Source organism: Macaca fascicularis, chromosome 3, assembly GCF_037993035.2.
Source record: "Macaca fascicularis isolate 582-1 chromosome 3, T2T-MFA8v1.1".
NCBI lineage: Eukaryota > Metazoa > Chordata > Mammalia > Primates > Cercopithecidae > Macaca > Macaca fascicularis.
This window is the reverse complement of record NC_088377.1, coordinates 176,744,444-176,756,881: the sequence shown is the minus strand read 5'-3', so window position 1 is coordinate 176,756,881 and position 12,438 is coordinate 176,744,444. Positions and strand designations below refer to the sequence as shown.

The 12,438-nt window shown below is 36.0% G+C and overlaps 1 protein-coding gene across 16 annotated transcripts in view; it reads right to left on the bottom strand.

Annotated features, from left to right (window-relative positions):
* The window catches only part of AGBL3 (AGBL carboxypeptidase 3), a 136,709-nt gene that overhangs the window by 47,005 nt on the left and 77,266 nt on the right, over window positions 1–12,438 (bottom strand). For 10 of the 16 annotated variants that reach the window (XR_012432895.1, XR_012432898.1, XR_012432896.1 and 7 more), the window contains 2 exons: window positions 7,363–7,437; window positions 2,063–2,134 (listed from right to left, as the gene is read on the bottom strand). Coding sequence is in view for 11 of the 16 variants with exons in the window: in XM_074036036.1 (XP_073892137.1) it covers window positions 2,063–2,134; window positions 7,363–7,437 (147 nt within the window). In the remaining 5 variants the exon portion in view is untranslated. Of the gene's footprint in view, window positions 1–2,062; window positions 2,135–3,591; window positions 3,650–7,362; window positions 7,438–12,438 lie in introns of all 16 variants that reach the window. The other 6 variants (XR_012432899.1, XM_065542590.2, XM_074036030.1 and 3 more) reach the window with 2 other exon arrangements.

The window sequence follows — 12,438 nt, the reverse complement described above, 5'->3', positions numbered from 1 at the left end:
GATTTGCCAATAATCTTTAAAAATGACGGTGTTGCGAATGACAAAGAAAGGCTGAGCCAATGTTCCAAATAAAGAAAATAAAGAAATATGATAATTCAATGCAATTCACGATCCTGAATTACACCTTGAATTAGATAGTAAGTTTGCTCTAAAGAACACTATTGGGACATTTGGCAAAACTGTATTACATATGATACAAAATCGTGTTGTATCAAGTTGAATTTCCTGATTTTAATGTAAGAGAATGTTCTTTTTCTTAGAGAATATAGGTGGAGGTTTTTAGGGGTACAAGAGCATGCTACAACTTGTGGATAATGGGAAAAAAGATAGACTGATTAATAGACAGAGAAAGTTTTTTTTTACTATTCTTGAAATTATTTTAAAATTAAGTGTAAAAAGAAATTAAAATGAGAAAGAGAAAGCCTAAAGAAAAGCCAGTGCCAGTCTTAGGGCAGTGTCAGTCCAGCCCCTGTTAGATGACTGGGAATCACTAAAAGGCTTTAGGTGGTGATGTTGCATAGTCGGATTTGTGTTTCTGGTAAATCACTTTGATGGTAGTATGAAGGGTGTAATTAGAATGACAATATTGATGGCAGGGAGACAGACTAGAAAACTGTAGTACTTCTGGTAAGTGGATGATGATAAGAATCTGAAAAGAATGATGGTAGTTAATGATGGTAGTCAAGATAGAGAAAAAGAGATTCTGAGGTAAAATCATCTGGATTCAGTGGTTGACTGGATATGGGCGACAGAAGTGAAAGTGAGAAAAAAGGATACCGATCAGATTTGTAGCTGGAGTGGTTATAGAGATAGTACTGCCATCAATGTTATTGCGAATATGTGAGGAAGAGTATTTAGTGTGGAATTAGATGAATTTGAATTTGGATATGTGGGACAGCTGTGTGGAGATGTATAGCAGATAGTTACATACAGGGTCTGAAGCTTTGACAAGAGGTCAAATACATGTATCTATGTATATACATATGCATGTATGTATATATACGCACATATGTATTCACACATGCATATACATATAGAGTATAACAATATGACATAATAAAGATCAATAGTTCGTGAAAGGCTGAATCTAAGAAGGTTAAATTTAAATTTAACAGGAATAAATTTAAGGTCAAGCATAATGAACCAAATAGCAAGTGAAGAAGTAGAGAATGGAGGAAATACAACTTAGCAGTAGCACTATGAAAATAAAACATTAAAGGTTTGAATATATGAAATCCAATATGTCAATATTTTAGGATAATTTTCAAAAGAAGAAATATAATCTTAAACCGCATTAATGGAAACCTAGTATCTATAAAGGAGCAAATAAAAATGAAGATATATTTTGCACTCATTAGACAACATCTGCAATACTGTGCTCAGTTTCATTTAAGCTTGAATAGCAACAAAAAAAAGTAAAATAAAATGGTAAAGGGACTTGAATCATGGTGTTTTATGGATGGTTGAAAGAAACACGGAACGTTTCAGGGAAATAAATGACAACTTTTTAAACAATAGAGAAGGTATTACAATTGCATTATTTCAAGGAGAATTGGGGAAACTGCATCAGTCAAAATTATCTACCTTTAAGGTTTCTTCACTATTTCCTGTTATTAGAGAGGACAGATTAAAAGAAGTGGATGAAATTTACAAGGACATGTATTGTAAACTTTTTATTGTTAAAGTTTATTGAAAATAAACTTTTTCAATGCTATAGCTCTTTAGCAATGGAATGAATTATACTGCAGTTTAGTAAAGTACTTGTCACCAAGTGTAGTCAGCCAGAGGCTGGATGAGCCTGGGGCCTGTCATGAGCAGGTGAGACTAGAGCCCTCTCAAGGCCTCTCTCTGCTCTAAGACTTGGTGAGATGCGAATGAAAAGATTAGACAATGAGATGAATATTCTTTTGTTTTGGTTTTGACTGCATGAAATTAAAAGAAAGCAAATTGACATACAGTAAATTTCTACTGTTTCCCCTGTGTATTTCTAGAGCTAGAGAGAAAAATAACATTCAGATCATAGGGGACCACTCATTACTGTCTGTGTGCCTATTTTACTCACCCAAACCTTGATTAGGTAACTGTCTTCTGAAATAATCAACCATATAATCACCTGGTTCATTTGGCCTTGTATCTAGAGAAGATGATAAAGATCATAGTAGCATGAAAATAATTAATTCGCCCATTTACATTTCATATTTTTCATCTTTTTTCAAACTGACAAATGCTAGTAAATAACTTGTAGACAGCAGTTTAGTTCAGTGAAATTAAAATAAGCAGTCTTCAAATGTTACAAATTTTTGTTGCATTTAAAAATGTTCATACCTTTTGGGTCAGCGATTCCTTTTCTAGGAATTTGTTATAAAGAAATAATTAAGAAAACACACAAATAGAGAGTTATAAAGTTTTCATTGTTGTTTACAATAGGAAAAAATTGGAAACAAAATGTAAGTTTAACACTGGGGATGGCTTAATTAATAGAATGGAATACTTTGCCACCATTTATTTACATATGAAGAGGTTTATAATATACTGGAATTTAAAATTAAAAAGTAAGTTGCAAAATAATGCGATGATTATGTGATTCATTAACACGGTGTGTATGTGGATGAATATGGGAAAGCGTTTAAAATAAATATTCTAAAATGTAATTTTTGCTTTCTTTTGCTTATCTTTATTTTTAATTTTTGACATTAAAATGTTAACAAAAGAATACATAAAAGCTACTTATAAAAAGCAGCTGAATATGCCTAGCTGACCATTATCAGAAAAAATAAAGTTTAAGTGAATTAACTATTTTAATTATAATAGTATTCTCCCCTTTCCTTGGCATGATTCTTAGGTTCTTATCTCCATTTATATTTTTTATTATTTTGCTACATCATAAACTAAATGGATATATGAGTGTGTCTGTGTGTGTGTGTGTAATTAAGTTACCTCAAATCCTTTTGGGAAATAGGTAGATAAAAATGAACAATAAATATATATATACACACATAAAATTAAGTATTTTAGATAAAATTAAAATATTGCCTAAATTATATGATTCCCCCTGCAAAGGACCTCAACTAAAGATAAGATGACAGAAATTAAGAAAGAAAAAAAAAAACCAGAGATGCTAGAGAGTCAATTAAAGATTCACATCAGACTTAGCAGGTGGCAGTAGAAGCCAATGAACAGTCTATGAATTAATTTGTCTCCTGGGCTCATCTTCTATTAAATTATGAAATGAGAGGAAAAAGATGGTTTTTAAAACATAAAATCCCTTTCCCTTTGGGGGCAAACTTTCAAAACCTTGGGGATAGCCCTCAAATACGTGGACCTCTCTATTATTCAATGTAATTAACCACTCCTTTCTCTGTGCTCCCTGGGGACCCTGAACAGACTACTGGCATTGCGTCTATGACACTGCACTTGGCTTGTTGTTTCTTTCCTGATTAAAGGATGAGGTCCTGCAGGGACGAAATGGTATCATATACATTTAATATCCCTAGCACCAAGCACAGTGGCAGCCTCAAAGTTGTGGCACCAACAATTCCTAGATGAGCAAATGAATTAACTGTTTATGAGAAGGTAGAAGCAGAATATTACCTTTCACATCAGAATTTGATTGTTTGTGCCTTTGCAGTAAATGTCCTCTATCATAAACCTAATGGAATGTAGAATCAAGGAAAACAATGCTATTTTATCAACATGAAATGGGGTATATTTCCTATACGATTTATAGTATTGTGCATTTTTAACAAATATTCCTCATTTCATCCTTACAGGTTTAGAATGACCAAAATTAACTTATAAATCAGAATCTTCTAATATTTTTCACTACACTATTCTCCTGCATCAATGAGTAGAAGAAAATATTGATACTATATTTTGGCAGTAAAGGAGGCTTAAAATTTTTCCACATCACATAGAATTTATTTGTAATAAGAAAGAGACCAAAAAAACGGTATTCTTATAATCTCACTTAAGTTAGAAGAACAAACATATGGGAAGATAAAAGTGTGAAATGGGTGAAAAGATATAAAATTATGTAAAATATATAAACAGATTGCAAAACTGTGCTTATATATAAAAAGATGAGGCCGGGCACGGTGTACACCTGTAATCCCAGTACTTAGGGAGGCCGAGGCAGGCGGATCACTTGAGGTCAGGAGTTCAAGACAAGCCTGGCCAACATGGTGAAACCCCGTTTCTACTAAAAAAAAAAATTAGTGGGGCGTGGTGGCAGGCACCTGTAATCCCAGCTACTTGGAAGGCTGAGACAGGAGAATTGCTTGAACCTGGGAGGCAGAGGTTGCAGTGAGCTGAGATCACACTGCTGCACTCCAGCCTGGGCGACAGAGCTAGACTCCATCTCAAAAAACAAAACAAAAACAAAAACAACCCATAATAAAAGTAGACTATGAAATGGAGTTAAAAGCTCAAACCCACCTCTTCATGTATATAATTGATTGGCAGCAAAAAAAATGGGCAAAATCAGTATGAAAATGGGAGAAAAATGTAAATATCAAAATTTGATTATTGAAGAAAGAAACATTCTAGAAAAAATTACACAAATTTAAAAGTAGTGATATTATGTAATCACCAGGCATTGGCAAGACAAGGAGTGAAATCAGGCTGAAGAAAATTAGTAAGACTTGATTTGATAAACTCTTGTAATTTTTGGCTCCCATCTCTTGAGTGAAATGATTCTGTGAGCCATAATAAATGATTACACTTATCCTACAGAAAAATATCACCAGGTCAGTGATCTTATGTACATGAGCTACAATTTCTAATCACAGTAATTTATAATTGTTTTTGTTGAAAGTCTTCAGAATCAACAAGTGAGTGTCATGGTGGGAAACAAAGTTAACTGAAATATTTTAAAAATAATTTACCAATATTATTTTAGGGATGTATTGATATAAGCAAACAAAGTAAGAAATAGTCAGTTCAAGAGCATGAATTTAAGTTGTCCTCAGCCATTTACCTGAGTGAAAATGAGATTGTTCACTCTTTCTATGAAAGACGGGTAGGAATTTCAAGGTAAGTGGCCACAATCTCCTGTTAGCTTATGGGCAGACTTAGAATGTATGCAACTTGCTCAAAGCATTTGACCAAATGAAGATTATTTTCCATTTGGAAGTATCTAACATTAAATATAATGATTTCATACAATTTTAAAAGCTCCAATCAAGAAAGATGCAAATACATGAGCATTTAATATAAAGGGATTTATAATATTTTACATTAAATGTAGCTTGGATAGGTGAAGAAAACCACTCTATGGATATATTTGTGAGAACTAAATAAATATGTGTCTTGCAATACATACATTAAAAAAATCCCCTAACAAAACCTATTTTGGTTATTGGGTCCTGCAAATGACTTAACACAGGGGTATCAATGAGAGGATGTGTTTACCAAAAAAAATTTTTAATTCCTATTCATATTACATTCCTGAAATAATGTAATTCTAGAAGGGAGAGCAGAGGGAAAGGAGCATCACTCCTTTATAGCCATCTCTGCTCCCTGCAGCACTGAGCCTCTGATGTTGGTCCTCAGGGGTACAGACTTAGGTATATCCACATTCACTTGGGATGACAGTGCTAAGGCAGGGCTCTCTTTGTCTCTTTCCCTGACCACATTCAGCTCTGCTCTTCAGACTAATCCAATCAAATTTGGACTTCTTCAAAAGGATAGTTGCAGAGGTCAGTGTTTAAGATTTTTTCTGACTCCAGTAAGGCTCCTCCTAGCTGTCTCTTTCTCCAGTTCTCTCTGGCAAACTAGTCAGTATTCAATTTAGCTTGTAGCTCCAATGAATCTACCGGTGTTGTTACAGTAGGTAGCTAATAAGGCATGAGCAGGGCAGGAGAGGGCTCCACCAAAACCCCACTAGGAATGTCAGGCATCAGGTGATGGTCAGGCGGTTGTTAACTGTCTCTCTAAAATAGTAATTGGTTGCAGCCAGCAGCAGGGAAAGGTAGTCTTCCTACAGATAGGAAACACCTGAGACTGGTGATCAGCTGCTTCCTGATGAGATCTCAGGAGTGCGCTCAAGCATGCGTAGTAAGAAACAAAATGGCAGAATTTAACTGGTATATTAACTTTTTAAGATTTGACTCCGGGGCATGAGGCAGAAAAAGAGGCTGAAGCAAGTTTTAGGGCAGGAGTGGAAGGCAAGAATTGACGCTGCTGCAGACCCGTACAGATTTGCTGCTGGTAAGATAACTTCCACCAGTAATATATTTGTCCTCCAGAATTTTTTTTTAAGCCATAATTGCACTGGTTTTGAGACTGTCCTTAAGCTTAACTTCTCTTTTTCTGGAAGAGATTAGGAGCTATCTGTTTTATGACCTAGTTTTTCATCAGGGCAAAATTTATAAGCTATGGCTTATGAGCTGGGGGTGGCGGAAATAGCACTCTTCCCTCCAAGTGGATACCCTGCTTTAGGAGCTGAACTGTAGGTGCAGGGGAGGCAGTAGCCTTAGGTCTCCTCCATTTGCCTCTCCCAGTGTGGAACCATCATTTTACAAACCAAGATAAGGGCAATCAGCCCAAGAATGCTCAGTGGTGGAGCACCTGAAGTAGAGCCTCTGTCTCATCAATGGGGACTGGGAGAGGAAGGCAGCCCCCATCTCTTGTCGGCACTCACCTGACTTAGCAACAGGCAGCTGGGGGAAGAATAAGAAATACTGATATTCTGCCCCTCCTGGGATAGCCCTTTGGTAGCTCTGGGGAGAGGGAGCCCTAACTTCTTGTCTACACTAGTGTGGAGTTTCTGTCTTACTGAGCTGGGGAGTCCGGTGGGGGGAGGGGAAGAGGCAGTCTTGATTGAAATACCACAGGCTCTCACAGTTTTAAATGAATTTTAGTAGACTTTCTTGAATAGATTTTTGTTTCACTTGCTGTATAACCTTCAGACCATTTCAGAGACTTTAAATATCTGTTGTTGTTTGTTGTTGTTGTGGATAATTTCACTAGTTTTGCTGGTGAATGGGTTTGCAGAGCTCTTCCTGCTGTCATGGTAGAAGCTGATCTTTCAGTTCCACTATTTTTATTTTTATACCCTTATATTCCCATTTAATTTTTCTTAATTTCTTTATTCTTGCTACCCTGGATGCATCTTTGTAAGCTTCCTCAAATACTTTTTAGAGTAAGGTAAAAGTACAAATGAAATTTAAATATGGCATCTTAATAAGGCCCACCTCTCATCTGTCAAGGATCTTTTGTGTTTTTATAAACAGTAAATAATATGAACAAAATTTTACTTCTCCTGGGGGAAAATTCGGGTATAAGAAGTGTAAGAGAAAATAACTTGCCATTCTCTTTCATTCATTTAAAAAACTTTTAATAACTAGATCAGTGAAGATTTACCTCTTGTCCTTCTCTGGCATTTTGGTGGCTTGCTGTAGTAGAATTCCTTTCCTTCTTTGTTTTCAAATGTTTTTTCTAGTAAAAGAATCATACTTAAAATCAATATTTAATCAACATATCAAAGAGTACATATGCAGACATGAGACTGTTATGAGATTCCCACTTATAAGAAGATGAGAAGTAATTTATTCCTCCCACTAAGTACAACCAAAAATTCTGGGTATTACATAAGAAACTCCAAAAGATGGAAAGGAGAAGGAGACTAGCTAGGGAGTTCAAGGCCAGAAGAGTGGCATGATGATGAGTTCACTGTGTTTCCTTTTTGCTTCATACGTTCTCACTTTAAAGCTGGAGAGGCTGGCAATCCAGAAATTCCAATGAATGCAATTTTTAAAAATCCCTACATAAGCCTGTTCCTTCTAGCCCAAGGACCAGGAGAGGGACAGCCTAAAGAGACCAAAACCTTTTAGATAGTAACTGTTCTACTCCAGCCTAACACCACAGAAATGACTGTGACTCCTACACCCACCCATGCCAACAAAAGCTGAGTGGGAATGCCCCAATCCCTTCTTCAAGGTAGTGTCAGGGAAGACTAAGCAGGGGACCAGGCAAATACGCATGTGAAAAGATATTCAACATGGTTGAACTGTTATGGAAATGCAAATTAAAACTACAATGAGATAACACACTTGTCAGAATGGCTAAAATAGAAAATAGTGGCAACACCAAATTTCAGTGAGGATGCATAGAAAATGGATTACTCATAAACTGCTTTTGGGAATGGAAAATTGTACATCCATTTTGGAAAACAGTTTGGCAGTCTGTTAAAGAATTAAACATGTATGTACCATAACTACCATACCATCTACCAATTGAACTCTTGGGTTTTTATCTCAGGGAAATGAAGACTTATTTCACATAAACCTGTACACTAATGTTATGTTCATAATGGCCCGAAACTGAAAACAACCCACATGTTCTTCAACAGGTGAATGGTTAAATAGGCTATGGTAAATCCGTATCGTGGAATACTGCACAGAAATAAAAAGGAAGAAACTGTGGATGTATGCATCAACTTGGGGGTGGGGGATGAGTATTCCAAGAGGTAGGCCAACTGATAAAAGCCAATCCCAGCATATTACATATTGTGTGATTTCACAGGGATGTGGAAAAACATCTGTGAATGATACATTTACAGAAATACGGAACAGATTTGTGGTTGCCAGGGGATAACTGCAAGGTAAGGACAGCAGGGAGTGGGTATGGCTTTAAGAGGGCAATATGAGGGATCCTTATGGTCATGGAAATGGTCAGCATTTTGACTGCACGAATATAAATATCCTTATTGTAACACGGTGCTATAGTTTTGCAAGATGTTACCATTAGGGGAAACAGAAAACAGGGTCCCTGGCATCTCTCTCAATTATTTCTTACAACAGCAAGTTAATCAAAATTAAAAGTTTAATTTTTAAAAGTTAGAATTTAATTGGTATTATGTTTTATCTGTTTATTCTTTAAAAGTTAACATTTTTATAATGCTAGAAAAATATCTTGATAAAGATACCTATACCCAAAATATGACACATAATCAATGTCTGACCATTGTAGATCGGATTCATTTAGTTTTTGAAAATGATCACACAGAATACAAACTTGCTCTTTTTACTGTTATTTTTTACTCCAGAGGGTGTGTGTGTATGTATAACTGCCTGAATTGTGGGCATGGGTATGAATATTTATCCATGAGTGTCCTGATATATATATAACTTGGAAAGACAAGGTGTTTGTGAAGTAAAGACTTGCATGGTATTTTAACAAACCCACTAGAATATTTGAGTATAATCCTTTAAAGTATTGAGGATGGAGAAAGGAGAAAGGAAAAGATTGGCAAATGGAGGGAAAGGGAGAATGTGATGGCACAGGAGAGAATATGGGAGGAGGTAAAACATTTATTCTTGTGCTACGTGATTGTTTAAAATTTTTTTGAATTTGGACTTTGTTCAAATTTGTTGTTCATGTCCCCAGAACTCATTCCCTCTTCTTCTGGCAACTGTCTCTAATTTTGTTAGGGAATTTAATCCTACCCACTCTCAGTTCTTGGAGTCTGGGTGAATCCTATGAGGGTTTGGCAAAGAACCCAGGCTGAAGCCAATCAGCACAGTCCATCCTCTTAGTCACAGTGAGTGATTTATGGGTTGACACATGTCTAAACCAGCCTGATAAGAATCATCTTTGCTTTTTTCCCTCCAGCTTTATTGAGGTCTAAATTGACAAATAAAAATTGTATATATTTAAGGTGTACATGATGTTTTAAGTATACATTTTGAAATTATTACCACAATCAAGCTAATTAATACATCTATCACCTCACATAGTTACCACTTATTTTGCTTTTCGTGATGAGAATACTTAAGACCCATTCTCTTAGCAAATTTCAAGTATAAAAAACAATATTATTAACTATAGTCATCACGTTGTACATTAGGTCTTCAAAATGTATTCATCTTACAACTGCAAGTTTATACCCTTGACTAACATCTCCCTGACCCCTGGTAATGACCTTCTATTCTCTATTATGTCAACTTTTTTAGATTTCACATAAAAGTGAGATCATGTACTATTTGTCTTTCTGTGTTTGGCTTATTTTACGGAACATAATGTCCTCTAGGTTCAAAGGCTAAATGATATTCCAGTATGTACACACACATACACATACCCCTCATCTTCTTTATCCGTTCATCCATTGATAGACACTTGTTTCTGCATCTTGGCTATTGTGAATAGTACTGCAATAAACATGGGAGTGCTGATATCTCTTTAGTGTCTGGATTTCCATTCTTTTAGATAAATACCAGAAGGGTGAATACTGTATCATACAGTAATTCACTTTTGAACTTTTTTGGAGGAAACTCCATATTGTTTTCCATAATGGCTGTACCAATTTACATTCTCACCAACAGGATATAAAGGCTTCATTTTCTCCACATCCTTGCAAACACAGTTTTTTAACTTTTTGACCTAGCAGGCGTGAGATGATATCTAATTATGGTTTTGATTTGAATTTCTCTGATGATTAGTGATGTTGAACAACTTTTCATATAATTGTTGGCCATTTATACGTCTTCCTTGGATAAATGTCTATTCGAGTATGTAGCCCATTTTAAAATCAGCTTAGTGGGTGTTTTTGCTATTAAGTTGTAGGAGTTCCTAAAAATTTTGGAGATTACCCCCATTCAGATATATGATTCACAAGTATTTTCTTCCATTCCATAGGTTGCCTTTTCCTGCTATTAAATATTTTCTTTGTTGTACAGAAGCTTTTTAGTTTGTTAAAGTCCCACTTGTTTGTGTTTGTTTTTGTTGTCTATGCTTTTGGTGTTACAGCCATGAAATTATTGTCAAGATCAATGTCCTGGTGCTTTCCCCTATGTTTCTTCTAGGAGTTTTATGGTTTTGGGTCTTATGTTTAAGTGTTTAGCCCATCTTGAGTTGACTTTTTGTGTAGTATGAAGGTCCAGTTTCATTTTGTTTTATGTATATATCCAGTTTCCCAACACCATTTTTTTTCTTTGACACAGGGTCTCATTCTGTTGCTCAGGCTCAAGTGCAGTGGCCCAATCATGACTTACTGCAGCCTTGACCTCCCGGGTTCATTGATCCTCCCACCTCAGCCTCCTGAGAAGCTGGGACTATAGGCATGAGCCACCATGCCCAGATAATTTTCTTATTTTTTGTAGAGATGAAGTCTCACTCTGTTGCCCAGGCTGGTCTCAAACTCCTAAGCGCAAGTGATTCTCCTGCCTTGGCCTCCAAAAGTGCTGGGATTACAGGTGTGAGCCACCACACTTGGCCACCAACACCATTTTTTCAAGAGACTATCTTTTCTTCATTGTGTATTCTTAGTGCCCTGGTCAAAGATCAGTTGACTGTATATGCATGGTTTTACTTCTGGGCTTTCTATTTTGCTTCATTGTGCTGTGTGTCTGTTCATATGCCAGTGTCATATACTTTTGGTTATTGTAGCTTTGTAACATATTTTAAAATCAGGAAGTGTGATGCCTCCAGCTTCGTTGTTCTTACTCAAGTTTGCTTTAGCTATTCAGGCTCTTTTGTCATTCTATACAAATTTTAGTACTGTTTGTTCTACTTCTGTGAAAAATGTCACTGAAATAGGTATTGCATTGAATTTGTAGAGAGCTTTGGGTAGTATGGACATTTTGACAATATTCTTCTGATTCATGAACACAAAATACTTTCCATTTATTTGTGTCTTCGATTTCATCAACATTTTAGTTTTCACTGAAGAGATCTTTTACCTATTTGTTAAAAATGTCAACATCTGCATTTTTGAGGGAACTACTATATAGGAGGATGTCTCAACTAGACTTAGTATGGTGAGGATGTGAGGCTGGATTTCTATAGTCATTTTACCACCATGAGAGGAAAGTCTGTCTGAGAATGGAACCAACCAAGAAAAGGCAGAAATGAGATGAAAGCAGGAGAAAAAACCCTCCAGGATCTTAATGACATCATTTGAGCCCCTCATTTAAGCCACGACAAAAGCCAGCCTTGTCCCTAGACTTTTTATTTAGTAATCCAACAAATATCCCTTTTGACTAAGCCATTTTGGAAGGATTTTTTTGCCTCTTGCAATGGAGAGAGTCCTGATACATCTTCAAAATATGGTTTAGTAGCTAGAGAACAAAATTAAGTTTGCTATTTTACCATTGTCCTCATGGAATGGAAACTCTAATCTCCAGATGCTCAGGTCCCAAATTCTAGAGACCACCTTCTCTCCTTTCTATTTTTCAATCTTATAAACATGTCATCAGCAGATTCTCTTAACACTATCTTGAAAATATGTCTAAAACCTAATCACTTCTCATTCCCTCTACTAGTATCACTTTGGTGCAGCCACCACTTTTATCTTGCCTGGATTATTATAAGAGCCCCCTAATTGGTCTCCCTTATGGGTCATCATTGTACTCTTAACACAGCAGCCAAAGTGACCCTGCTAACCACTTCAGGCAGATCATGTCATTCTTCTGATCAAAGATTCCCAAACTCAGAGGCAAA